The 27,225-nt window shown below is 46.8% G+C and overlaps 1 protein-coding gene, 1 long non-coding RNA gene and 1 other non-coding gene across 4 annotated transcripts in view; 1 reads left to right on the top strand and 2 right to left on the bottom strand.

The window, feature by feature from the left end:
- Fsd2 (fibronectin type III and SPRY domain containing 2) overlaps positions 1–15,477 on the top strand; it is a 31,280-nt gene extending 15,803 nt beyond the window's left edge. The window contains exons 8-12 of the mRNA XM_021633092.2: positions 469–619; positions 2,412–2,545; positions 4,173–4,305; positions 9,321–9,497; positions 11,903–15,477. Coding sequence (XP_021488767.1) covers positions 469–619; positions 2,412–2,545; positions 4,173–4,305; positions 9,321–9,497; positions 11,903–12,155 — 848 coding nt within the window. The 3' untranslated portion in view covers positions 12,156–15,477. The remainder of the gene's footprint in view (positions 1–468; positions 620–2,411; positions 2,546–4,172; positions 4,306–9,320; positions 9,498–11,902) is intronic.
- A 150-nt stretch (positions 15,478–15,627) lies between these two features.
- LOC110546329 (uncharacterized) lies at positions 15,628–23,653 on the bottom strand. Of its 2 annotated transcripts, XR_009585605.1 has the most exons (5): positions 23,489–23,653; positions 18,751–18,902; positions 18,473–18,500; positions 17,922–18,026; positions 15,628–16,094 (listed from the first exon to the last, which is right to left on the bottom strand). It is a non-coding gene; the product is annotated as an uncharacterized LOC110546329 (long non-coding RNA). The 2 variants fall into 2 exon arrangements; XR_009585604.1 differs by lacking the exon at positions 18,473–18,500 and having other exon boundaries at positions 23,489–23,641.
- Positions 17,356–17,482, bottom strand: LOC132647550 (small Cajal body-specific RNA 15). The gene has a single exon (XR_009585911.1). It is a non-coding gene; the product is annotated as a small Cajal body-specific RNA 15 (non-coding RNA).
- Positions 23,654–27,225: the final 3,572 nt, after the last annotated feature.

Here is a 27,225-nt window from a genome sequence, read left to right as displayed (position 1 = left end):
AACTTACAGTTACGCTGTCACTTAGGACTTGTATTAAGTTACCACGTCCATGGCAACTTAAAGAAGGAGGGGTTTATTTGAGGTCACAGTTCCGGGGGGATGAGAGGCATGGCAGAGACGTGGCAGCAGGGACAGGGGCAGGAGCAGGAAGCCGAGGACTCACATCCTGAACCGCAAGTGCGAAGCAGAGAGAGTGAACTTGAAATGGTGTGTCTTTACGTCCTCAGCGCCTGCCTGCAGTGACACACATCCTCCAACACCTCCTAAAACTCTCTAAACCGGGCTACCGGCTGGGGCCCAAACACTCCACTGCCCTAGACTATGGGGACTATTTATTATTCAGTCCTCAAGCCCAGGAATGTCTGAAAGGGGTTCCCAGGCACTGCTGTGGTATTTGTCCACAGCTCCGAACAAAATGGCTAGAACTGAACCCAGCGGTCGCTTGTGTCTCCTTTCTCCCGTGCTTAGCCCCCTCTCCTCCCACTATAAAAAGAGAGGCAATCAGAAGCTGTGAAGAGGCTGCTCTAATTTGCTGGGAGTCCGGGAACCTGAATCCTGTGGACTCCTACACGGTGGAGCTGATCCAGGCAGAAACGACAGAAGCCTCGGGGGTGACAGAGTGAGTCCTGAGCCCCCACCCCCACCCCGGTTGCTAAAGCATTTGCAGTGTGGGGACAAGGTCACAATTTGTGACACATAGCAATCTTAATTAGGTTTCTCAGGGTTCCCAAGAAGTGGCTAGATGGTTATTATTGATCATGAGTGATGAATACAAGTGGTGAAACACTATCTTCTTTTTTTTTTAAATCCAGTTAGGAGCTGGGAGGAGGCACAGTGGGTGAGAGTGCTTGCTGTACAAGTCTGAGTTGTCTGAGTTAGGACCTCCAGCACCTGTGTGGTACTGGGTGCGAGCTGGGTGTGGCTACTCACCTGTAATCCCAGTTGTGTAGCAGGTAGAGACAGAGGATTACAGGGTTTTACTGGCTGCTAGCTCCCGCATCAATGAGATACTCTGTCTCAAAGGAATAAGGCAGAAAGTGACAGAGAACACTTGATGTCCTCCTCTGCCCTATGTATATACATGGGTACATACATCTGCCCACACCCATGTGTGCATACACCACCCACCCACCTACACACACACAGTTTAATGAAAATTAAGATTTATCTTTAGGCCAAGCATGGTGTCACATGCCTGTTAACTCAGAACTTGAGGGGCTGAGGCAGAAGCATTGCCAAGAGTTTGAGGATGGCCTGGGCTATAGAGTGAGGCCTCATCTCAAAACAACAATAAAAGGTGCACGCCTGTAATCCCGGAATTTGGGAGGTGGAGGCAGGAGGATCAGGAGTTCAAGAGCTTCCTCATCTGTATAGCAAATTCAAGCCCAGCACAGGTCTGAGACCCCACCTTAAAAAAAAAAAAAAAAAGATTTCCTCTTCATTCATGTATCAAGTATCAATAACTGAGAAATTCAAGGTAGTGGAGAACTAGAAAGAGATATTTCTTGCCCTAAGGAAATCATGGTACAGGGAGGAAAATAAGTATAAGCAAGCCAACAAACTACGTGCAAAGCACACAACTTAGGGGGAGAACAAGGGATGACGGAAAGAAGGGGAGTGGGGGTGGGGGCCTCTTCTTTGATGTTTAAACTGAGTCTGGGATAGGAGGACTGAGCCCGAGAAGGGCAAGAGTGGGCCAGGTTTTTTGGGGAGAGAAGGACTTCGTAGCCATGACCCTGGGGACAGGAGTGGGCTGGATATACTTCGGGAACTGGGACTAACGTGATTGAATTTAGGGCATGAGGGAGAAGGACACCAGGGTGACAAAGGAGACTCAGTGTACAATGTATGAAGGATTGGAAGGCTGTCCGGAGGCCTCCCCACCCGTCTGAGAGTGAGGTCCTTTACAAGCCTATGAGAACTGGGCATGGTGGCTGCCAGGGTCTAAGGGCCCTGAGAGTTTACGGCAGGACACCACAGAGGAAGTGTGGCTACTTCGGGCTTAGAGCCAGGCAGTCCTAACACTTATAGAGCAGTCGCCTAGCTGAACAGTTGTTTATAACAGAGACGTCTGCTCACAGACATACACTGAAAGGCTGTTATGGGTCCAGGACTGTCCTTCTGTGTACTTGGTCCTGCCCTCAGGAAGGTCATGGCCCTAACAGCCAGAGACAGACACAGGGTGCATACTCGGTAAACGTCCCAGTAGACATGGTAAGCACAGCGCTGGGTGCTTGGGTCACCTGGCTGAGGAGCTCGGAAGGGAGACACACACCGGCAAGTAAGCTATGAGCTGTGGGAGGTCTGCCCAGGAAGCTCACCCTCGTCGTGCGCTGCTGTGGGCCAGAGGGTGGGAGAAGAGTGGCCGGGGCTGGGGCGGGTGCTGACAGTCGCTCTGCTCCTGTGCACAGGTCTGTAGTCGGCATCCCGACCTGTGAGTCCCTGATACAGCTGCAGCCTGGACACAGCTACACAATCTACATTCGAGCCCTCAATGTCGGGGGCACCAGTGCCAGAAGCGAGCCTGCTACCGTACGCACCACAGGTCTGTGCCCCAGCCACACACTCCGGGAATCAAAATTAGCCACTTGGTTGCGGACTCAGTGCTGCTAAGAGCACATCAGAAAACATGTAACTATCACCTTATGCACAGAAGAGGCATCCAAGGGGCTCCTCGGTCATCAAAGCCCTTGCTCTCCTTTAATAGACGAAGACCCAAGCCCCAGAGAACTTGGGTTGCCTGAGCTAGCACTAGAACTCAAGGCTATCTCTGTGCCACTCAGGTACCAAAGGCTGTTCCACTGGATCTGTTGTGGCCTATAGATTTCTTACCTCACTGGTTTTTTGGTTTTGTTTGGTCTTACTGTGTGGCTCAGGCTGGTCTGGAACTCATTATGTAGTCAAGCTGACCCGGAACTCAAGATGATCCTCCTGCCTCAGCCTCTTCAGTGCTGGGCATCACAGGTGTGAGCCCGCACACCTGCCTTGGAAGAGGGTTTTTATGACACTCTCCACAAACTGCAAGCAGCCATGGCCACCTCCCTGCTCCCGCTGTCATACCAAGCACCTCCCCAGTTAGAAGCCAACTGAGCCTCCCCCCTGCCTCCACGCTCTGACCATGCTCTGACCATACTGGGTGCTTCTCATCTGCCTTCATCCTGTCCCATAAACGCGTCCTGAGTGAGCAGAGACCTCATTAGAAACATCCACCACCACTTTCCCCACCCCCGCCCCGAGCAATGCTACAGCGCCACAACCTGAGGCATTTGCTGAGGCCTCTTCCGGAAGCCTCACAGAGCAATTCTGTTCCAGCCAGCTGAGTGGGTGGCCCCCAGGTGAGCAGCGGAAGCAGAGAGCCCAGCCAGGGTTTGGGGAACGACTTTCCCTAGACTGGGATCTTTTACTGCAACACACTGCGCCTCTTTGTCCCCGTTTCCAATGGCAGGAGGGGAGGTCTGAAAGTGACCCACATCTCTATTCCTGTCACATAGATGGGAAAAGCAAGTTGGCTGGTTTGAAATAGCAGATGCTTGCTCCAAAAAGCAAACAAACAAACAAACAAACAAACAAACAAACAAACGATGACACCGGGAGCAGGGAACAAAGGTACAGCCAGCTCTGTTTTCTTTCAGAGGCTGAAGCAGGAGAATTGCTACAAGTTCAAGGACAGTGTGTGCCACAGATGAGCCTGGGCTACAGTGTGAGACCCTGTCTAAAAACAAAAACAAAAACAAAATACAAATTCCCTCAATTTTTTTTCCATGGGCAAGGTTAGAAACTCTTACTTAGGTATAAACATTCAGCCTGCAAATTCAAAACCCGGTCTCTGCAATCAGAAGGTCGAGTAGTTCAATCTGACATCTATCACTTACTAGCCTATTTCTTAACCACATGTGCCTTGGTGCCCTCATCCACAAAATGAAGACAGTAACACCCCTCCCTGTCTAGGTATGGCCACAAGGCCTCAGGGAGAGAAGATGTGCAAACTGCATGGCAATAATTGTACAAGTCCTGCCCCACAATGTGGCCACCCTATTCACAGGTTGGTTGTGACTCTGTCAGGGGAGGGCTTCTGTGGCTCCCTCAGGAAGAAGCCATGTGCTTGGCTAACGCCACTAGGCCATGTTAGGAAAGTCCTGCAGCAACTGGTTGGGGCTTCTCTCTCTCCATAGGAAGTTACTTCCAATTGAACAAGGACAGCTGCCACCCCTGGCTGACCGTTTCTGAAGATGGCTTGACAGTGGTTCGAAGTGAGAAGAGAGTTTTCAGAAGGGAGCCGCCACCCAGCAAGACGAAGTTTACCAGGTACCTGACTGCCTCACCACTGCCTGCCGCAGCCCCACCATGGAGCAGTCGGAAAACTTAACCTAACGCCACTGCCACTGCTGTTCAAAGGAAGTGGGGTTATGGCCAAAGGATGCAGCTGGTGGAGAGGGACTCCGCCCAGGGAGGTCCCGGGCTGTGGGGACGATGGGGTATGGGCAGGCTATCAGGGCACATAGCACAGAGACAGACCCCAGGCACTGACCGCTTTCCCCTGTCGCTGTGAAGGTTTCCCCTTAGGTCAGCAGTTCTCTATCTGTGGATTGAGACCCCTCCCAGGTGTGGAACGACCCTTTCACAGGGATCGATCGCCTAAGACTATCTGAAAACAGAGCTATTATGTCAGGATTCACAACAGTAGCGAAATTACGCTCATGAAGTAGCAGCAGAAGTAATCTTAGGGTTGTGGGTCGCCACACATGAAGAACTGCATTGAAGGACTGCAGCATTAGTTAGGCTGAGACACACTGCCTTAGGTCTTGTCTTCTTGGAGGAGAGTTCACCCAAGAGCACAGCCTGGCAAAGCAACGCACGTGCTGGGGCTGGAGGGAGGGGCCGCAGCACAGCGGCTTCTTTTGTAGCTTCTTAATGAGTTCTGTGAAACTTTACGAGTCAGGTAGCCTGTTCCTAAGGTAAGGTGACTCCTTTCCCTCCCAGTCAAGGTGGACCTGCTCTCCTTTTTAGTGTATTTCTTCTGAGCCTCCAGAAAAGCCAAGAGGAGTCAAAATCATGATGCAACTGATGCCCGACACCCGGTTTTCTAAGGGTTCAGACCCTTCCCCCATGCACATATGTGACAGCTGGGGGAGCATCCTAGCTACCTAGTTTCTGGTGGAGCAGGAAGGACTGACTGCAGCTGATAAATATTTAGCATTTTGCCCTCCAGGATTGCCAGTCCCTCTCCGTGCCTTATATCTACCTGTTCGCCTGACCCATTGCCCTCACACCAAAGATCACATCTCCCTTAGACCAGCGTGGTGGAGTGGGCCAGTCCTAAAGCCAGTACAGCAGACTTGGTACTTACACAAGACCTGAAGGCAGGGAGTGCCTGAGGGGCTGTCTGTCTGCCCAGCTTGCTCGCTCCTTCCAGAGCTCAGTACATTATGCTGAGCTTTTTACTTATACTATTCTTTTTTTTTTTTTTTTCCTCCAAGGAGTTATACAAGGCTTAAAACAGGGATTGGAGAGATGGCTCAGAGGCTAAGAACACTGGTTGCTGAACTTCCTGAGGTCCCAGGTTCAATTCCCAGTGACCACCTGATGGCTCATAAGCACATATGATGAGATTTGGTGCCCTCTTCTGGCCTGCAGGCATACATGCAGGCAGAATACTGCATACATAACAAATATTTCCTTTTAAAGGAGGGCCTTAATTGGGAGAAAAATGAAAGCAACAGAAGAAAAGGGAAGGATTAACTGCCAAGGCTAAATCAATTTCCAGGCTTAAACAGCAAACACAGCCTCTCTACTGTCTAGTAGGGGCAAAAGCTAGAGTTCAGAGGATCTGCTGAGGAAGAAAGTGGCTCTCTGGTCCTCAGCAGCAGCTGGAGACACAGCTCCATGCTGCCAGCTATACCAGCCAGAGGAGGCCTCATATCAGGTGAAGCCCGGATCCAATCACAGACAATTTCAGAACTCGTCAATATTCGGTAAAGCTGGAGCTGACTAGAAGCCTTTCCCGTAGGTTAAGCACAGGCTGGAGGGTCAGGTGGAGGGGTTTGAGGAAAGAACAGTTGCGTGTACTTATGGAGGTGCAGGTGTGCCGAAGCAAGTCCTGTTGAAGAGGGTTTTCAGTTTATTTTTGAGAAAATCTCGTGTAGCTGTGGACGAGCGTGGCTGTCTCATCTTCATGCCTCTGCTTCCCTCGGAGGGGATGCCAGGTGGTACCCCGCCACACCTGACTCTGGAAAATGCTTTTGACCATCCCTCTTTGCAGGTCCTTCTTAGCTGGTCTAGCAGCTCATCTTGAGACATGAGAGAATCTAGGAGCCATTGTCTTGGCTCTTTGAGGGTTCCAGCTGAGCTAGGTAACCCCATTTTAATCTGCAATGGCCACGCTGTGAGCAGGGGTGGAGGGAGAGGTATTGTCCCTGCTCTCGGCTGGACCCTTTAGGCGGGGACTCTTCAGACATACCTGTGAGGAAGCAGAGGCACACAAGGCTGTCCTCATGTGCTTTCCATTGCTGTCACCACGACCAAGAGCACCTTGGAGGGGAAAGGTCTCATTTCTTACATCTTACACCTCCTAGTCTACCACGGCAGGAAGTCAGGGTAGAAACCTGGAGGCGAGAGCTAAAGCAGAGACCCTGGAAGAACACTGCCTCCTGGCTTTCCCCCCATGGCCCACACAGCTACCTTTCTTACACCACCCAGAACTACCTTCCCAAGGGTGGCACTGCCCACAGTGGGCTGAACTCCCTCACATCTGTCACCAGCAAGAAAATCCCACATTGGGGGCTGGAGAGATGGCTCAGTGGTTAAGAGCCCTGCCTGCTTTTCTAAAGGACCTAGGTTCAATTCCCAGCACCCATATGGCAGTTCACAACTGTCTGTAATCCCAAGGGATCTGACACCTTCACACTAATGCACATAAAATAAAGTTAAATAAAAAAAAAAAAGAAAGAAAGAAAGAAAATCCCGCATGAAGCTGCCCACAGGCTGATCTGATGGTGGCTTTTTCTCAACTGAGGCTCCCTCTTTCCAGGTGACTCTTGTTTGTGACAAGTTAACAAAAACAAACAAAAACAAGCAAACAAAAACTAATTGGCACAGAGACCCTAAGGAGGATTTCTTGAGAAGGCTGTGTTTTGGGAGCTGACAGGGCAGGTATAGACTTTGAACACACACACACACACACACACACACACACACACACACAAACATGGAAGCCAGAAGACCCTGTTTAAAGAATTACATACAAGTAGGCTGGCAGGCATGCAGTACTGGCCCATACAGGTAGAGGCAAGGCAGGAAAAATTGATAAAATAAATTAATGCCCCTGGAGTCCTGCTCTTTAGATGGTAGGACAGCAGTGTGGGGGGAGAGGGGCCGTACAACCCCTGCCATGATGTGCTGGATGGCTTCAGTCCCTTCCATAGGTTATCTTTTTTTATTAATTAATTTATTTTTTTTATGTGCATTGGTGTTTAGCCTGCATGTGTCCGTGTGAGGCTGTCAGACCTTGGAGCTACAGACAGTTGGTTGTGAGCCACCATGTGGGTGCTGGGAATTGAACCCTGGTCCTCTGGAAGAGCAGACAGTGCTCTTAATTGCTGAGCCATCTCTCCAGCCCTCCATGGATTATCTTATTCAGTGATCGTGACAACTTTTCTAGGGTCGGGTGCTCATCAAGCCCATTTGACAGATGAGAAAACTGAAGGGTTTTGGGTTAAATTACAAGTTGAGTGTGTAGCTACAATGGTATTCCTGTCTCCAGTCTTGGGAATCTCAGTTACTAAGGTGTGGAGGCCGGACAAGCTCAGGTGTTCTCAGGAGCCGTCCACCTTGTTTTTGAGGCATGGTCTTACTACTCAGCTAGTAGGCTAGGCAAGCTAAACCACCCTACCAGCTTTATGCCTTTCTTCTCTTCCCTTCCTCCCTTTCAAGACATTGTTCTCTGTGTAGCCCTGACTGTTCTGAAACTAGCTCTGTAGACCAGGTTGGCCTCAAACGCAGAAATCTACCTGCCTCTGCCCCCTGAGTGCTGGGATTAAGGAGTGCACCACCGCCCAGCTACTTTATGTGTTTTTAAATTGTATTGTTTTGTGTGTGTACAAGTGTTGCCTGCATGTGTGTCTGGTGCAGAATCCAAAACAGGGTGTCAGATCCCTGGAGTTAGACTTCTGAGCGACCACGGGTTCCTGGGAAACACAGTGGTTAAGTACTCTTAACCTCTGTGCTATCTTCCCGCCCCCAGCTTTATTTTTTCACATAGGTTCCAAGCCTTGAACTCAGGTCCTCGTGCTTAGAAGGCAAGGAGCTATCCCCGCAGACCCCGAGCAGTGAGTCTGTTAACCAAAAGGATGATCTGAGAGGCACAGAGCCCTCTCTGCTACACTTTAATCAGGGGCTCCGGGTGGTGAGAGAAGTGGGCACTGAATTTGTGACGGGACATGTGGGCTGCCTTCCCAAAGCTTTGCCTGGGCGATCACACAGGAGCTTAAAGAACAGAAGAAAATGTTCAAAGCTTGGACAAGTCTTCCAGTCATGTTGGAGACCACATAAGGTCTGGCTAGCTGGCATAGGGATCTTGACATAGATGTTCACGTTGGAGGTTCAGGTGTGATCCGACGTGCAATGAAAACCTTCTGTTGAGCACTTGGCTGTGGACCAGAATGCCCCTTTGAACTGTCCAGGATGATGGCCAGGGGTGGGCTGGAGGTCGGTTCTGATGATGGGCAGGAATATGCTATCTTGCTTTTGGGTCACCCTCTGAATTCTTTTCAAAGTGTTTCGGGTCATCCTCACTATTAGTGTATGTGATGTGGGCATGTTTGAGTACAGACACACATGTGCTATGGCACGCGGAGGGGACCAGAGGACAACACTGTGGAGCTGACTGTCTTTCCACCTTCTGTAGGAGCTGGGGGTGGGGCGTGGGTCACAGGATTGCCCAGCAGATACTTTTATACCTCTGGAGTCTTGTCACCCCTTAGAGGTGACACAATACCTCAGAGATCCTCTGGCCAGTCACGGACTTCAAGCATATGGTGCCTTAACTGCTGTGCTCCAAGTTTTCAGTCCCTCCCGTCTTGTGATGAATCCACCCTCATTACTAGAAAGGCCTTTGCCATTTTAAAGAGGCAACAGAACCTGTGGTGTAGGCTTTCGTGCTGCCTCGTCCACTGCCACAGTGTACTATTCCAGGCTTCAGCATTAGCTATGCTTGTGCCGCCCTAAAGGAAGTGTGTTCCCACCTTTTAAAAGAACTCAGAATCTTATTCATGCTACACAAGAACCCTGACACCCAAGACCATGCTTCTGCTTTCTAAAACCAGGTGTGTTGCTGTCATGGGAAATCTCATTCCAGTCCGAGGACGCCATTACTGGGAGGTGGAGGTGGATGAGCGCGTGGATTACACTGTTGGTGTGGCCTGTGAAGATGTCCCTAAACAGGAAGACCTGGGGGCAAACTGCTCGTCCTGGTGCATGAGGCATGCATTTGCCTCCTCAAGGTAAAGTCAGTCTGGACTCCCAAAGTGAGGATTTGAATGACGTAAGAAAGAGGATTTTATCCACGGTAATCAAGGCACACGCGTTTGCTCGGAAAACAGTCTCAGGTATTCCAAGAAGCGTGGCCACCTACTTCTCCTGAAGGAGAAAAGACCAGCTAAAGCTTGCGGTGTGCTCTCCAGGTCCCAACAGTGTCGTATCGTTTTTCCCCTTTGAGTCAGGGTCTCAAGGGTCTCAGGTCTCTGGGGCTCACTGTGTAACTCTGGCTAGGCTGGAACCTACTATATAGACCAGGCTGGCCTTGAACTCAGAGATTCATCTGCTTTTGTCTCCCGAGCGCTGGGATTAAAGGCGTGCTCCACCATGCCTGGCCCATACTGTCCTCTGCTTTTACGGTGCGGTCAAAGGCCACCCTCACAGCAGCTGGATAATCCACCCACCATGAATGATCAGAACTTGGATTACAACATAGGCAGTTTGACTCCATAAATGCAGTGCTTAACCACTGTCTCTCTCTCTCTCTTTTTTTTTCACTTATGCTCTGCTCCCGTATTCCATCCTCAGATCTTCTGTGCAAGCCCAATTCCATTTTAAGTCAGTGTGGCTAAGCGTTCCCATACCGTGACTTCTGCAGTTAAGCACTGCATAGAACAGCTGTGCATGGAATGGTTCCATAGGTGCGCAGGACAAAAAAAAAAAAAAATGGCCAATTCACAGAATGTTTGGACTTCCAAGGCCATGGCAACCACCTTCCTTCACTTGAAAACTTGCAACACAAAACACACATGCACGCACCCAAGTCCCCTACCACCTTCTAAGCAACTCTTGTAAGATGCAGCCTTACATCTTACAAGGTGGTGGTGGTACACGCCTTTAATCCCAGCACTTGGGAGGCACAGGCAAGTGGATCCGAGTTTGAGGCCCTCCTGGTCTACAGAGTAAGTTTCAGGACAGCCAAGGCTACACAGAGAAACCCTGTCAAAACAAACAAACAAACAAAAAACCAAAAAACTTTTTAAAAAAAACTAGCCTCTGACACTTTCTGGATTGATGAAGCCTGTCTAGAACCATCTGTTATATTAGAAGGTTATTGGTTGGGTCAGGCATTAAGAGAACAGCAGCTTTCCCCAGAAAAAGATCAGTTAGGAGTGGACTCTGCTAACCCACAGAACCCTATAGGGATGCCAGAGTTGCTCTGAGAAGCCAGGTACTTAATCTGAGCTAAGGAAAAAGGTCAAAGGCTTCTTTTGTTTCAAAAGAGCAAGGGTCAGAGTCAAGAAGACAAAGGAAGCAGGGGAGTTGTGTAGTGGGAGTTGGGAGTGAAATGAGCTAGATTCCAGCTGCAGAGTGAAGGTGGGCGGGGCCGACAGAAGTTTCTAGCAATCATGTCGGGAGGGGAGAAGGGAAGCGGTAGAGGATGAAGATAAACCCTTCAGTAGACCCGCGGTTTTGGTGCATGGTCTTGAGTCTGGTGGCTGTTCAGTGTGAAGGAGTGAGAAGGCGAACAGAGATGGAGACCAGCTGGCTTGCTGACACTTAAATGTTGATCTAGGGAGTCTGAACCAACATACCAGACAACGTGGGTCTTCAGATGTCTGGCTTGTTTTGATTTTGGCCATTTTCCAAAGCACACAGGCCCACAGAGCGACAAGGGTACAGGCAGTGCTCGGCACTCGCCCGTGACTCGCAGCCCCTGCTCAGTCGCAAGTTTAAGAACAGGGTGCTATGGAGTCCTGGTTGAGTTTGTAGAGAAGGCCCACAAGGCTCCCCATTTTAAATGTCTTTATTCCAAATGAGTCACACACCAATTTCCTCTTTCTATGCAAATTCTGATGCAGTGAAATTCACAGTTTTGTATAAAAGCTTTTTAGGTGCAGTGTTCCCTCAGGAAGAAAGTCCAAACTGTGTTTTAGGACTAATGTTAGAAAAAGGTAGTTTGGAAATGGAAAATGTCATGTTACAGCTGGGCATGGTGGCGCACAATCCCAGTACTCAGGGAGGCAGAGGCAGGCAGATCTCTGTGAGTGTGAGGCCAGCCTGGTCTACAAAGAGAATCCAGGACAGGCAAAGCTAGACAGAGAAACCCTGTCTTGAGTAAACTGAAACCAAAACAGACAAAAAAAAAAAAAGAAAGAAAATGCCGTATTACTTGGTAGTCACTGATTACAAGGGACCAAATAGAAGGAGTATAAATCAAGTCAGTATGAAGCGCTCTGCAAACAGTTCACCTATAGTTTCCAAAGCTTTGTTTACTAACAATATGTTTACTAACAATATGAACAAGTATTAGCTTTTTATGTTCATTCTTTGTTGTATCATCGTTGAATTTTTTAATTGTTTACTAACAATATGAACAAGTATTAGCTTTTTATGTTCATTCTTTGTTGTATCATCGTTGAATTTTCAGGCACCGGTATGAATTTCTGCACAACAGGACAACTCCAGACATAAGAATCACAGTTGCTCCAAAGAAGATCGGCGTCCTGCTGGACTATGAAAACTCCAAGCTGTCCTTTTTCAATGTGGACCTTGCGCAGCACCTGTACACATTTAGCTGTGAGCTTCACCAATTTGTGCATCCCTGTTTTTCTTTGGAAAAGTCTGGATGCCTCAAGATCTGCAATGGCATTCCGATGCCAAAGCATGTCACTTTCTTTTAGGCCCTTCTGATGTTGTTTCCGGCCTCGCTTCTGTTCTCTCCCTCGGCCCCCGCACATTGCTGGCTGAACTTGGTATTCATCTTTCCTTCAGCCAGTGCACACTAAAGCTCTAGTGGAAGGTGTACTGGAACCCATTTCACCTGATGTGGACACATGCTGTGTGCTGCTCCCTATGTGATGCTAGGAGAGCCATTATCAGGCCAGGCTGTTAAAAGAGGGGTCGGGCTCTGAGCTCAAAGGGCTCCTGTGGGGTCAAACTACAGTTGTCTGTTTGTGGATATATAAAATATTTTGAGTCTCCTAAGTCTAGAGGATCAGGGAAGCCATAATGGAGGCAGCCGCCCCTGTATTTGTGACATTTCACTCTTTATCAAGAACAAGAACAGACTTCATAAGGCAAGAAACTCTCTGCAGAAAAACAAGTAAGGCGGGTGCCCATCTCAAGGCCATCATGGTGGGTTGAGAATGCCCCCCCAGAGGCTCATGTATTTGACTGCTTAGTCACTGGGGAGTTGTTGAAAAGGATTAGACTGATTAAAAGGTGTGGCCTTGCGGGAGGAGGTTGTGCTTTGAGGTTTCAAAAGCCCATGCCAGGCCAAGTGTGTGTGTGTGTGTCTCTCTCTGCCTGTGAATCAGGATGTGTCTCTCGGCTACTGCTCCAGCACCATGGCTGCTGCTATCCTCCCACCGTGCTTCCTGTCGTGAAGACAATGGACTGAACCTCTGAAACTGTGAGCAAGCCCCCAAGTACATGTTTTCTCTTCTAAGTGCTGCTCTGGTCATGGTGTGTCTCTTCACAGCAACAGAGCAATGACTAATACAGAAGCTGGTCCACAGACTGCTGTCACGGGCCTGACCACGCTGTTTGCTGGAAGAATATGAAAGACATTGGGACTCAGGACTAGAGATGTGGTTGGATACTTTCAGTGGGGCTCAATGGGAGCAGAGAAGACAGACCGGAGCTGGTCTGAACTGTGGTGGCAAGAAGTTTAAGAGGGAATGAATATTAGTAAGCTACCTCTAGACTATTCTTGTGATATTTTGTCAAAGAATGTGGCTACCTTTCACCCTGGCCCTAAAAATCTGCCTGAAGATAAATTTAAATTTTTTGGATTAGGGCTTTAGCAAAAAAGATTTCAAGACAGCCTAATACTGACCCTATTGTATGGCTACTAGGCTATTGTTCTTATGCTTATCTAGAATAAAAAGGAATAAGGGGGGCAAGGAAAACATTCAAAATGTTAGTCTTGAGGAGAAAAGAAGCACCAGTAGATGATTGCCTACAGTCACGTTCTGTGTTCAAGGAGACAAAAAGTTTCAAGAAAAGCCTGATGCTAAATTGAATAAAGGGAGTGGTGACCCCAGGGCAAGACCCCACCTAGCTAAGCTTCTAACTTGTGAAAAGAATCAAAGGAAAACTTAAGCAGTGAGGGAAACCATCAACAACAGAAAGCTGGTGCAACTATGATTTAAAAAGGGGGCCAAGCTCCACCAGCCCCATCAGGCAGAACTTGGCAGCTTCAGCCATGTGGTTCTGGCTTTAGAGTTAAGAATACAATAAAGAGGTTGAGGAATCTCCCTCCATCCACACTAAGGAAAGCCACTGAGGCCAGACGGGGGTGTCCCTACACGGAGGCCCAGAGAGTGTGTGAAGCTGTGAAGGGGAAGCCTGATTGCGTTGGAAACCTCTAGGTGTTGGAGGTGCCAGAAATTTGGGATAACCCCCAAGAAGAGCTGCTAACAGGGAGTAGAGGCAGCCCAAGAGAGAGAAGTCTGTGGTAGTCAACAAAGCTAAAAGCAGTTGGAGTTCTGAAGAACGCTTTGACATTAGACATGAAGATGCAGGATTTAGTTAGTCTTGCTAGGTTTAGGTCTGTCTTTGGTCCAGCAATTCCTCACTATGCTCCCTTTCGTTCTTTTTGGATGGTATAGAATAGATGGTAACGTCTATTCTGTGCCATTTTATGTTGGAAGTATATGATCTGCTTTTTTTATTTTGATTTTACGGGGGTTTCAGTTAAGAGATTGCCATGAGTCTGAGAAGACACTTTGGACTTTTAACTAAATAGTGTTGAGACAGCAACAGGATAGTGACTAAGACAAACATCTTCACCCATATTTCCTAACAAAAGCTGGCAGCAGCTTGGCAAATTCCTCCCAATGAGCATTTACATGTTATCTTCTCTCTCATGGTGGTTCTAATACCATTCTAATTTTGGAAATACCTGTAAGATGCCTAAAGGCAGAGACAGTGTGTGCCTTGTTCATAACTTGACCTTGGGGGCTAACAGGTCAACAGGTGCACACCAATACATGCTGTGTAAACAAGGACCTACTTCAGCCAGCCACTGTTCTTTGGCTTCATGCTGCTCTTGGTGAGAATGGTGGCAGGGCTTTCAAAACTCTAGCAAAGCACCTATGCCATGGAGAAAGGAAAGCCTAAGGGAGGCAGTGTGAAGGAGCAGGAGGCACCTGTGGCTCAATGGAGCATTATGCCACACACCCACACATGCAACCTACTTGTGACTGGGGTGCTGTCCTTATGTGCTGAGGAAGGGGCTGGGATGGACGGAGATACTAGGAAGAGCATTAGCTATGATCCGCTGTAGAAACCGTTGTGAAATGTGAGCAGCGGATCTGAAACCAAGAACTAGGGCTGATGGCTATTTTGTACCTACTTACCTAAAACCTTATACACTGCCCTGTCTCATAGGGATGTGAGGCTTCATGACAAACCTAAGTGCCAAGTAATAGGTGACATATGGTGTACACAGGGTGTTCCAAAGTAATCATCAGCTAGCCAAAGTCAAAGCTGGATCCGAGAGAGAGGGACATACTCTATCCATCAGTTCTCAGGTGCCCTGCCTCACTGCCTTCATGCCATTTTGTACCATGGTACCTGGCTCCATCAGCGGCATTCCTGGCTCCCCTGCTCACATTTCCAACGCCCTCACGGTGGCTGTCAAAGCTCAGCACTCCAGCTGCAGAGCAAGAACTCTACTTAAGAAGCAATAGGAGACTGAGTTATGCCACCAACACAGGCACGTCCTGCTCTCAGCACCAGGGAAACATCCTTCTCTTTAGAACTTTGTTTTCTAGCACATTCATATTCTGACACGGTAACAACTTTCATCTCCTTCCAGACTGTACTAGTGCAAACAGCAGTTCCGCTCCTGATTTATCACTTGCCTGGAGAGTTTAAGGGCTTCTCTGTCACACACACACCCCCCTCTGCTCTGCCAAGCTGGGCCTCTTACCCTGACATAAGGCACTGCAGATGTAAACAGCTGACCGACACTGTTAATGAAATAGGTGTGTGTTTATAGTGGAAGGTGTTTTCTGCTACTGAAGCATACCATCAAATGGGAAGTACGAATCACAGACATGGCCAGTTTGAGTTCAGAGTTCTAGTGGGATTCCTCTATGTTTCACATATCACTAACATGGGTGAATGATGAAAACACGATACCTGTAAGATTTTAATACTTTTTAATTTAACAAAATATCTACATCTTTGACATTTAAAGTTTACTTAAATAAGGGGTGACCAACTTCAAGCATCAGAGTCACTCACCATAAAGAACCTTTTTGTTAAGCTGGGTGAGGTGGCGCACGCCTGTAAGCCCAGCACTTGAGAGGCAGAGGCAGGTGAATCTATCTCTGTGAGTTCAATCCAGCCTGGTCTACAAAGCGAGTATAGGACAGCCAGGGCTACACAGAGAACCCCTGTCTTGAACCCCTCCACCCCCCAAAAAAGGAACCTTTGTTTAAGCATGTTATCTTCAAAAAGGAAAAATAAACCTTAAAAAAAGAAAAACCTGTTGGGTTTTGTGATCTTTTCCAAGTCCTTATAATTCCATGTAGAAGCTGATGAAACTAAATTTCAACCAAGGGCAGGGTTTACCTCATGGCCACGTTCAGCTGCAACCTCTGATAAATCTAAAATGCAAAACAGAAAAACACAGAGAAATACTTTATGTCTGAGGATTTGTATGTTTGTTTGAGGTAGGTCTCACACGTAGTCCTGAAGGCCTGCAACTTGCTATTTAGACCAGGCTGGCCTTGAACTCCATGCCCTATATACAAAGGTATTTTTAAACACTGAGGCCTGTGACACAATCCCTAACGACTGGGCAGATACCTGCTCTTCTCCCAGCTTTACCTTCTTGATGTGTAACTCCTGACTGAGTCACTGCACACATGCTGGCTCCCGACCTTAGCAAAGGGAGAGTCCATGAAGTCCCAACACAGGACCGTGTTGGGAACTAGTGAGCACTGAGTAGACTATCAGAGCATAACATAGCAGAGAGAATGTTCTCTATCTGCTAGTTAGTTACTACTGAGCAATGTGAGATATAGAATAGCATTGACTTCTGGTAAAATTAAATAGTTTTTATTTACAGAATTTTTGGTTTGGTTTGGTTTGGTTTGGTGTGGTGGTTTAGCTTTGGTTTTCTGAGACAGTGTCTCACTAGGTAGTCCAAGCCAACCTTGCACTTGTGGCAATCCTCCTGCTTCAACTTCCCAAATGCTGGGAATACGTACATGAGCCACCATAAATGGCAAAAAAAAAAAAAAAAAAAGAAAAAGAAAAAAAAAAGGAGGGGGGCTCCTGGAGCTGTTGAGTTGGCTCAGCAGGTAAGGGTACATGTTGTCAAACTTGAGTTCAATCTCCAGAACTCATGTGAGAGATGCTGCAAGTTGTCCTTTGAACTTCATGTGCATACCACAGCACACAAACCCCCTCTTCAGTCTTTGCCACACACACACACACACACACAAAGTAAAAATAAATAGTCTGTTCCCTGCTGGTCCAAATGATAGTAATCACTCATACACATGCAATTGAATATTTGTGAAGCCTGCCCTCAGCCTTCAGTACAAAACAGAAGACGCTGGTGGGCAGCTGGGCATTCCCGGCCTCTTGCCCTCAAATCTGGTATAACTGCCCCTACATTACTCCCTCACCAGAAGCTGCACACAGCATACTTTACTGAGATATGGCATTCTGTAAATGACACACTTTTTGGATTCTCAAAACCTGCGCTGTAAGAAACGTCTCAAATTTCCAAAACCCCCTGTCCCGTGTCCAAGCACCTTCCTGTCACTAACAGAGTGAGATGGTCCACTCTGGCTTTCCCCAAGGCTCTCACATATCCATTCACTATTTCCTGTTGTAAGACAGTGGAAAGCAGATAATGGCTGTTGGTAGATAAGTAGGTCTTGAATTTATTTGCAAACAAGACCTGTTCTATCTACCTTTTCATTTAGGAGGCTAAAAGCAGAGTCGGCTTGACTTCAAGGACTCTATTTTCTTAAGTCTCCAGAAGAATATGACTGAATCCACCATGTAAAACATTATTTTTCTTTAAACGTCTGTAATCCCAGAATTTAGAGGGTAGAAGCAGGAGGATCAAGAGTTCAAGGTCATCCTCAGCTACACAGTAAGTTTGAAGCCAGCCTGGGCTACGTAAGACCCTACCTGAAGAAACTGAACTAACAGTCAGACATGGTGGCTCAACTCTGTCACCTCAGTTGTTAGCAGGAGGCAAGGCAGGAGGGCAGCCACGAGTCTAAGGCTAGTCTGGACTACAGAATGAAACCGTGGTCTGAAACCACTGTTCTTAGAATGCCTGGATGTTAAGGAAAAGGTAATTTAAGAGATCTGAACACTGCAGACACACTCTCCCTCGGTGCCAGTGGTTAACAGAGCTAAATGCAGGGCAGCGGTTCGCCTGTCAGCATCCACCACAGCAAGGACTGTACCTGTGGCTCGGCCCTGCTGCCACTTGAGAGAGCTGTTGCCGCATGGCTCCTGCCAAGCTCACCGTGTCCCTCCACATCACTGTTTGCGTTCTGCTGATGCCAATCCTGGAAACAAATGAGGCTCCACTCACTGCCGGACTCACTTTTCTTCCTTTTCTCAGGCTCTGGCAGAACCTGGTTTCCCTGGTATTTTTCACTTACTCATATTTGGCAGAATTAAACCATCATTTATTTGCATTTTTAAACTGGTTAGACCTGATTCAAGAACATGCAGTTACTCAGCCAAAACACTCCCATAGTATGAACTTGGACCCAAATCTGCCTCATTCCTGATTCTAAATTTGGATCTTTTCCTTGAAGGGAATTAAGAGATTTAAACAGTGGACTGGAGACAGGAGTGTAATGCACACACTGGGAACACACACAGCCAACAAAACTCCCAGAGCTTCCCAGATGAGTACTCTAACAGAACAACACACTTTTTAGACATGGACTGTCAGGTGTACACTGACTTCTCCCAAGTCATCTCCCGCCCGTCATCCGCCACCTACCATTTCCTTCCACGTGGAAAACATTAATCTGAAGGGGAGAGAAGCAGCAAGAGGTAAGAAACAAGAAGTGGAAAGCAGGACGGCGCTCTGGAAGAAGGCGTAAGCTACTCAACACTGTCTTTTTACCACTCATACTTTCTGAACCAGCCGCAGATTCCTAACACCTAGTGGGAGGCGCCTCCTCTGTCCTCCCAATGCCTGTGTGGCTCAAAATCACCTCTGAGAAGCACTGCCTAATTCCCATCGCTCTCGAGGAGAGTTTCATACTACACACTCACCGTTTATAGAAAACTCAGGTGTTGAGATTGTGACCACTGGCCTGTGTGTGCACCACTTGAATTACACACATTAAAGCCGTGGCTGCAGCTGCATGATCTCTGAATGATCAGAGCGTGGGGACAACGGCGCTGCTTTCAGGGAATTCATGTACCTGAAGAGAGAAATGAGACATCAATGATCCTACAAATCGTCATTAGAAATCAAGGCAGCTGTCAATGTATGCTCTTTGGGGCTGTGAGATGAGGCTAAAAACATGGGCCAGTAATCCTCTTCTGTCCAAATACACCCAGGGGCCTGGCATAGTCCCGTCTGTAACTGTGGTGACTTCTAATCTGTGCAGAGAGTAAGGGCAGAGGAACCAAGGGTGGCGTTGGATGTGGGGCGGTACGCTCCCCGTTACTACAGGAAACTCTGACGCTCACATTTCATACTTGGTATAGCGTTGACTATTCCAGAGAGCCCAGAGGGTGGGACTGGGAGGGAATGAGGAAGGGGGCTACGGCTGGGATACGAAGTAAATAACCTGTGATTAATATAAAAAAATTAAATAAATTAAAAAAAAGAAAGCCCAAATATCTATGCTGTGTTTTTAAATGCTCTGAATCATAAATTTGGTTCATAATCCCTGGTCCAGACTAGTATGTGTAAGTTGCCTCCTCACCCACTAAGCTTAACTCTCTAGCTGGCAATTTAAGCGTGTCTTAGTTAGTGTTCTATTGCTGTGAAGAGACACTAGGTCCACGACAACTCTTATAAAAAGGAAACACTTAATTGGGGCTGGCTTACAGTTCCAGAGGTTTAATCCATTATCATCATGGCAGGAAGCATGGCAATGTGCAGGCAGACAAGGTCCCGGGGGAACTGAGAGCTGCACATCTTGACTTGCAGGCAGCAGCAGGAGACTGTGCCACACTGGGCGTAGCTGAGCACAGGAGACCTCAAAGCCTACCTCCACAGTGACACACTTCATCCAACAAGGCCACACCCCCAAATAGTGCCACTCCTATGGGCCAAACCTTCAAACCGGCTATGAAGGTCATACCAGTTCAAACCACCACCAGGTACAAGACAACGATATGGCTACCTGCTGGTTTATTGTATCAGACACAAAGTCCTTTGCTCACATATAAGAACTAGGGGAACCAGAAATGTTAATCATGCTGCATTGTCAAAAGGAAGAGATGTACAACCTGTTTATTGCCCAGAAGGCTGGGAATGGATTGGCTAGCCTGGTGACCTCTGTTCTGTTTGTAGGGCAAGGGGCTCCATCAGGACCAGTAACAGGACCAGAGCTGCTTAACAGCCTCGGTGACCTCTGTGCTATCTGCAGGGCCAAGCCACACCTGCCCCTCACCCCTTACAAACAGGAAGGAGATGGTTAATAGCCTAGTGACCTTTGCACTACCTGTGTGACTGAGACCATACCAGTTCCTCAGCTCCTCTCCAAGGCCCTTAGAATAACACACGTAGAACTATATAAAATCCACCTTTATGGAGGAGGTGACACGTTCTTTGTAAAGAGCTTCAGTGTAATTTTGCTTTATTGGGCACATGCAATTGTGATACACAGGAAACTTTATCTTAAATATGCCTAAACCACCCAGGTCAGATTCTAGAAGTTTGAATGGATGCTGGCTACTAAGTCACGTAGAACCAGACTTCCCACTTGCCTCACGTGGATCGACACTGCTGGCCTTGGTGTTTGCAGAGACGCCCATAGTTTACAAGCTAAGATTTCTATAGAGGAACTTATACCCTATAATCAGTGTTATGATGAAAAGTGTTTTGTCCTTATTAACCTTGGAAGGCTTTCAAAGGCTCCCATAGGAAACATATTTTAATCATTTTCAGTCGTGAAAGGTAATAACAAACTTGTAAAGGCTACAGCTATTTCCTGATTCCTTCTTAAATGTGAAGTGTCTTTAAACATTTTATAGACTTCCTCACGAAGTGACATGAAACAACAATTAAAGCAACTTAGTTCTTATAGTCCTTCTCTCTAAAGGACCAAACATAAACATTACGTCTCTCTCGGTTTTTGTTTTGTGTTGTTTTTTTCAAGACAAGGTTTCTCTGTGTAGCCTTGGCTGTCCTGGACTTGCTTTGAAAACTAGGATGGCCTCAAACTCAAGAGATCTGCCTGCCTCTACCTCCCTGAGTGCCAGGAGTTCAGGCATACATCACGACTGAAAATGATTAAAATGTTTTCTACGGGAGCCTCTGAAAGCCTTCCAAGGTTAATAAGGACAAAGACTTTTCATCATAACACTGACATGATTTGTCCTTCCCCACTGTACTCTGACAAACAGCAGTTTAACTAGAATCCACATAATGTGTGGGGACATTTACCCCTGTAACAACTACTGGGGTATGTGCTTGTTTATTCCTTAAAATATTTGTCAGCTTTCATTTTCCTCTTTTTTGTTTGTTTAAGATTTATTTCTTATGCATACAATGTCTGCCTGCATACCAGAAGAGGGCACCAGTTCTCACGGATGGTTGTGAGCAACCATGTGGTTGCTGGGAATTGAACTCAGGGCCTCTGGTAGAACAGCCAGTGCTCTTAGCGGCTGAGCCATCTCTCCAGCCCTGCTTTTGTTTTTTGAGACACAGTTTCTCCGTGTAGCCCTGGCTGTCCTGGAACTTGCTCTGTAGACCAGGCTGACCTCAGGCTTACAGAGATGATCCTGCCACTGCCTTGGGAGTGCTAGGATTAAAGACATGCGCCACCATCGACTGGCTAGCTTTCACTTTTTAATAGCACAGATACAAATAGCCTATAAATGTTCTTTTGAGCTCTCAATATTTTCAGGGTATCTTGAGCCCAAAACTTTTGAAATGTGTTTATATGCAGTACTTATGGATCCCCCACAGTGAACACTAACTGAATGGGCTCCTTATTACTATGGTTTCCTGTACATGATGCTAATATGCTTCTGTGTTTGGCAATATACAGTTAATTTTTTGGACCTTTTAAACTCCCTTTCTTCAGTTTTTACTACCTTACACGTTTCCATTTTAATATAAGAAAGATGACAGCAATAATGCAGGTTGCACTTAAAACTGAACAAGTAACAAATGTCAACATAAAGACAGAGGTTTGATGTATGCACTCCACACTCCACAGCATTCTCTTCTGGATCTGTAGGCAAGTTACAAATTCTTTATAGTGAAGTTTTCATAAACAGTCTATAGAGGAGCAGCACTGGGAGGCAGAGGCAGGTGGATCTGAGTTCAAAGCCAGCCAAGCCAGTCTACAGAGGGACTTCTAGGGCAGCCAAGGCTACACAGAGGAACCCAGTTACACACACACACACACACACACACACACACACAAGGAAAGTTTAGGGTAAATTTCTATAGGTTGTTGCAACAAACCCACAGTGAAAGCTCAAATAAGTATCCAGCTACAAGCTTTCCAGGGGGAGCCCAGATCTTATTTAATCATCCTCAGGATTTTCTATTCAACAGCAGGTAACAGGTAATGAAAATCCCCACCTTCACATTCTGTTTCTACACAGTATATTGGAAATGACAGACATGACAAAAGTCTCCATGCAGACCAGTGCTTCTCAGCCTTCCTAATGCTTCAACCGTTCAAAACCCTCATGCTGCGGTGACTCCCCAACCACAAAATTATTTTTGTTGCTACTTCTTAACTGTAATTTTGCTACTGTTTTGAATCTTACTATAAATACCTGTATTTTCCAATGGCCCCTCAGCAGCCCCAATGAAAGGGTCATTTGACTCCTAAAGGGGTTGAGATCCACAGATTGAGTATCAAAATGGCTGATGCATGGCTTTTTTCCCACACCTTATCTAAACATTTTTATAATTTATTTTGACATTATTTCATACTGTGTGTGTGTGTGTGTGTGTGTGTGTACGTGAGTGGATGTGTGTGTGTGTACGTGAGTGGATAACATATGTCTGTGATGCCCTCGGAGGCCAGAAGCCTGTGTTGGACCTCTTGGATCTTGAGGTACTGGCGACTGTAGGCAACATGATGTGGGTGCTGGGAATCAAATTCAGCAAGAGACACAAAAGCTCTTAACTATTAAGCCATCAAACTGGTATCTAAATGCACCTCACCGCCCTCTTCACTCCTTCAAGTCTCCAGCCTCCGACTCACCCACCCACAACACCACGCACCAATTTACACAGCCTCCTTTGTACAAAAATTCTGCGCCGGAAATGAAATGAGGTTTTAGTGATGAATGCGTCCTTAACAAACCATGGGACTTTCCGCCAGTCTCCTTGACGCCCTTCACCTTCAGTTGTAGCTGAAATAAGACGTATCATCAAGACGACTTTGGTCCATTTCTTTTTTCTATTTATTATTTTATTTGTTTGTTTGTTTTTTCGTGTAGCCTTGGCAGTCCTGGAACTCGCTAAATTTTAGCACGCGCTAAAATTTCTGCAACAGGTGACTGATTCCTCCAGCAACAGCCATCGATTCGGAAGGCGTGGATTTGCAGAGCCGATATTCATCAGCTCTGTGAATGCGAATGCGCATGTATGTATGCACGTATGTACGTACATACGCACGTGTGTGCTTAATTAAATTTTAGTCTGTGTGAGCGCGTATTTCTTCTTCTACATCTACCCATCACTGCAGCTCCCTGGGCTACCAACCTTCTTTCAAAACAGACGGAGAAAATCAAGCGCAGAGAAAGAGCAGCTCACCCATCTCTTCGACCCCCACTCCTGGGACGCCTGCCACGTCAGCCCGCCTACCTGGACGCGACTGTCGCCAACCACACCAAGTGGGCCAGGGTCTGGCCCAACTTCGCGAGACAAAACGGGGTAGCAGCAGGTGTCAGGCTCCGGGTCGCAATTTCTCTCTCCTTCCGGTGGAAAACTAGCCCACTTCCGGTTTCTGGGCCGCAGGAAGGAAGTCCCGCCTCAGGCGGCAGCGCAGCGCAGCAGGGCTTGTCGGTTCCGTGTGCGCGTTCTCAGAGCCAATCGCCGGCTGGCTGCTTGGCGACTTGGAGACTCAGGAACCGGCTTGAGGTTTCTGGTTGAGTGTGGAGAGCTGTTCCACGGCCTGAGTGTGCTGGTCTCTGCTCCCCTAGCAGACGTCATCCTGGGGACTGAAGTCTGCCCCCGCCCCGGCGACCCTCCTCTGCGGCCTTGTGCCATCCAGCTTTGGCTGTTAAGCTCCTTAGTGTTGTTCGGTCTTGCCACCCGTCTTTACTCCCCCTGGCTCCAAGCCCGAGCATCTTCGCCGGGGAACGGATGGAGAACTTCCTGGCGTTGGTCAGGGATGTGGCACTTTTGGATTAGTTTCCTGGGGCAGCCCTAAGTAGGCCCCAAATGCTGAAAGACTCAAACAGCAGACTTGTTTGGTATTTGCGTCTTGGTAGCATCAGCCTTCCTCCGTCGTTTTGAATAGATATTTTGCCTTTTCTTAGTGTTCGGTGATCTCTAGAAACCATGTGTGTGCTTTGTCTTGGAACAGCGTTGCTCCTTTCTGTTGTCAAACGGTGTACTTCCTATTTCTGCCTGTTTCTGTGTCTTAGAAGGACATTCCGCCCTATTGCGTTAAAAGGCCCAGCTTGTTCAAGTCTAATGCATGTGCAGTGCACGTGAGACCTTATTTCCAGGTGAGGTTGCAGGGGAAAGTAGCCGTCCCAGTAAGCTGTCAGAATTCTCCAGGAATGTGCAAACCAAAAGCTGGCTGTAAATAGTTGAAGAACAGTGAATTCAGAATTCCTTTGACTCCTAGAAGTATGGGGCCAGAATCTGAAGCAAAAAGAACAAAACAAGAAAAAGAGAATTGGTCCATGAAGGTGGGTTTAAAGATACGATCTTATATGCAGTCCAAGGTGTTTAGATTGCAAACACAAACTCAGAAGCAAAAATGTTAATTTGTTATCAGTTTGAGCCAAACCTGCTCAGTTTTTCTTACTCGTTTAAGAAGATGTAACTGTCTGGGCATGGTAGCATACTGCTTTAATACCAGCCCTCAGGAAGTAGAGTCAGATCTCTGTGAGATCAAGACCAGACTGTAGAGTTCGAGTCCAGCCAGAGCTACACAGTGAGAAGACCGAGGGGAAAGGAAGGACAGAGAGCCAGGGCTGCAGAGTGAGAACATGTGTGTTCACAGGGCATGGCCTGTGCTTTTCTCACCGTGGTGTAGGCACATACCAGCTCCTCTATAAATTATTAGAACTTTTAGCAAAGGTTAATTCTTCATAGGTTCAATGCTAAATTGCATAGGCTAATTGTTAAAACTTGTTATATACCAGTAACAAAGTGTGAGGTCAGCGAGATGACGCAGCAGCTAAAGGCACTCGCACACTACTCTTGATGATATGAGTTCAGTCTCTGGAACTCAGGTGTCGGAAGGAGAGGACTGATGCCTGCCAAGTTGTCCTCTGATAGCCACATGCACACGTATACACACACACACATGCACACACACACACACGTAATTTTCTAATTTAAAAAGTCCATCTAAAGATGCCAATATAAAATACCTGTGAGTATACTGAACAGGCGTATGAGATTTAAGACAAATATAAATATTGTTAAAAATAATTGAGTAGGTGGAGATTTTGTCTTTTCAGTATTTTAAAGATAACATTTTATTGCAAATTAACGAAGCATTTTGATTAAAATTCTAAAAGTCTTTACAAATAATTTTTAGGTCAAAGTTTGTTATTCTTTTGGGACACTGTTAGGTTCCATATGTTGATATTTAGAATCCGCTATGAGTGAGATTGATACACATGCCCATGGCTCTACTATATTAAATGCCAGTATTTAAAGAGATTGGGTTCCTTAAACTGGGGAGTGTTAGAATACAGCCCAAGAACGGAGTTGTGTGAGAATTCTGAGTGCTTGTAAGAAAACAAGACAGGCTGGGCATGGTAGCTCCAGCCATCTGGGAAAGAGAAGCAGGTGGATCTCTGTGAGTTTGAGGACAGCCTGGTCTACAGAGTGAGTCCAGGACAGCCAGGGCTACACAGAGAAACCCTGTGTAGAAAAACCAAAAGGGAAAGGAAGGAAGGAGAAAAAAGAAAGAAAGAAAACAAGACAAAAGTCTTGTGACGTCAGTTTCTTCAACAACATGGAATTGTTGTTAGATTGTGTTTGTGTTTTTCCCAGGTGTGGCGGTTAGGCTCAGAGTGAGTTTATGGCAGCCATTGTTTGTTATTCATGTGCCACATGTGGGCCATCTTTGTGACTGAACACCTTCTCTTGTGATTCTTCTTGACCCACAGAATAGAAATGGTCTAATGCTCTGAATAAAGTTGGCTGTTGCATGAGGCTTTCGTCTGCTTCAATTTTAGGCTCTACTCTCAAGTCCCACTGCCTTTAGAGCAGTAAACAGGAAGCATTTTCATATTGTTCTATGGTCTGAAAAACAAAAGTAAGAAATTTTAGAGTTATCTCTTTTAAATTTGAATAAACTCAGTATGAAACTGTTTTGATACTTAAATGGTACACGAGAGTGTTTCAACCTCTCACTTTTCTGGGATTCTGATAAATTGTATTTTGCTTGGAAATCATCCATTTATAATAGGTTTTTGAGTTGTTAGCCAGCTACTCCAGAGGGTGAAGCGGGAGGCAAAGATCTTGCCTCAAAAACCAAGCAAAATTCTGCACAGGACTCTTTACTCTCTCTTTATGTGATCTTACACACTTTGCTTTCCTTTTTTTCAAAATCAATTTCATAGACATTATTCTGTTCTCTGTCTATCATATGGGTCCTGGGAACTAGGTCATCAGGCTTGGTGACAAGTGTCTTAACTCATTAAACCACCCCTCTGGCCCCAGTTGAAAAGAAGCAGCTTGGAAAGCCAGGCACAGTGGCGCTCGCCTTTGATCCCAGCACTCAGGGAGGCAGAGGCAGATCTCTGTGAGTTTGAGGACAGCCTGGTCTACAAAATGATTCTAGGATAGGCAAGGCTACACAGAGAAACCCTGTCTCCAAAACAAAGGTAGCAGCTTGGGAATTTAAACTTTCTGCTTTCTTTGAATTTTTCCTTTCTTTCCTTCCTTCCTTCCTTCCTTCCTTCCTTCCTTCCTTCCTTCCTTCCTTCCTTCCTTCTTTTTTGAGACAGGTCTCTCTCTCTACATAGCCCTGGTTGTCCTGGAATTTCCAATATAGATCAGGTTAGCCTTGAACTCACAGAGATCTGGCTGTCTTTGCCTCCCAAGTGCTGGGATTACCACCACCACCCGGCTGATAATCAGATTTTTAAAAGACAAATTTAGAGTACATTTAACATTTAAACTTCACCAAGAGGGGGGTACAGAGACATCCAGTGTACCCTCTGTTCCATATGCATCACTTTCACCATCATGGTCCTCCACAGGGTCTGTTGTAATTGACCAATCCATCTTGGCACAACGTTATCACCCAGAGCCCACCACTACCCATGGGATCTACTTTTTCTCTTGTACATTCTGTGGGTTTAGATAAACATATAATGGCATATATTTACTGTTATTTCTGTTCAAGA

Source organism: Meriones unguiculatus, chromosome 14 (assembly GCF_030254825.1).
Source record: "Meriones unguiculatus strain TT.TT164.6M chromosome 14, Bangor_MerUng_6.1, whole genome shotgun sequence".
In the NCBI taxonomy this organism is placed as follows: Eukaryota; Metazoa; Chordata; class Mammalia; order Rodentia; family Muridae; genus Meriones; species Meriones unguiculatus.
The sequence above is the reverse complement of the archived record's forward strand: the minus strand, read 5'-3'. Positions and strand labels throughout refer to the sequence as shown.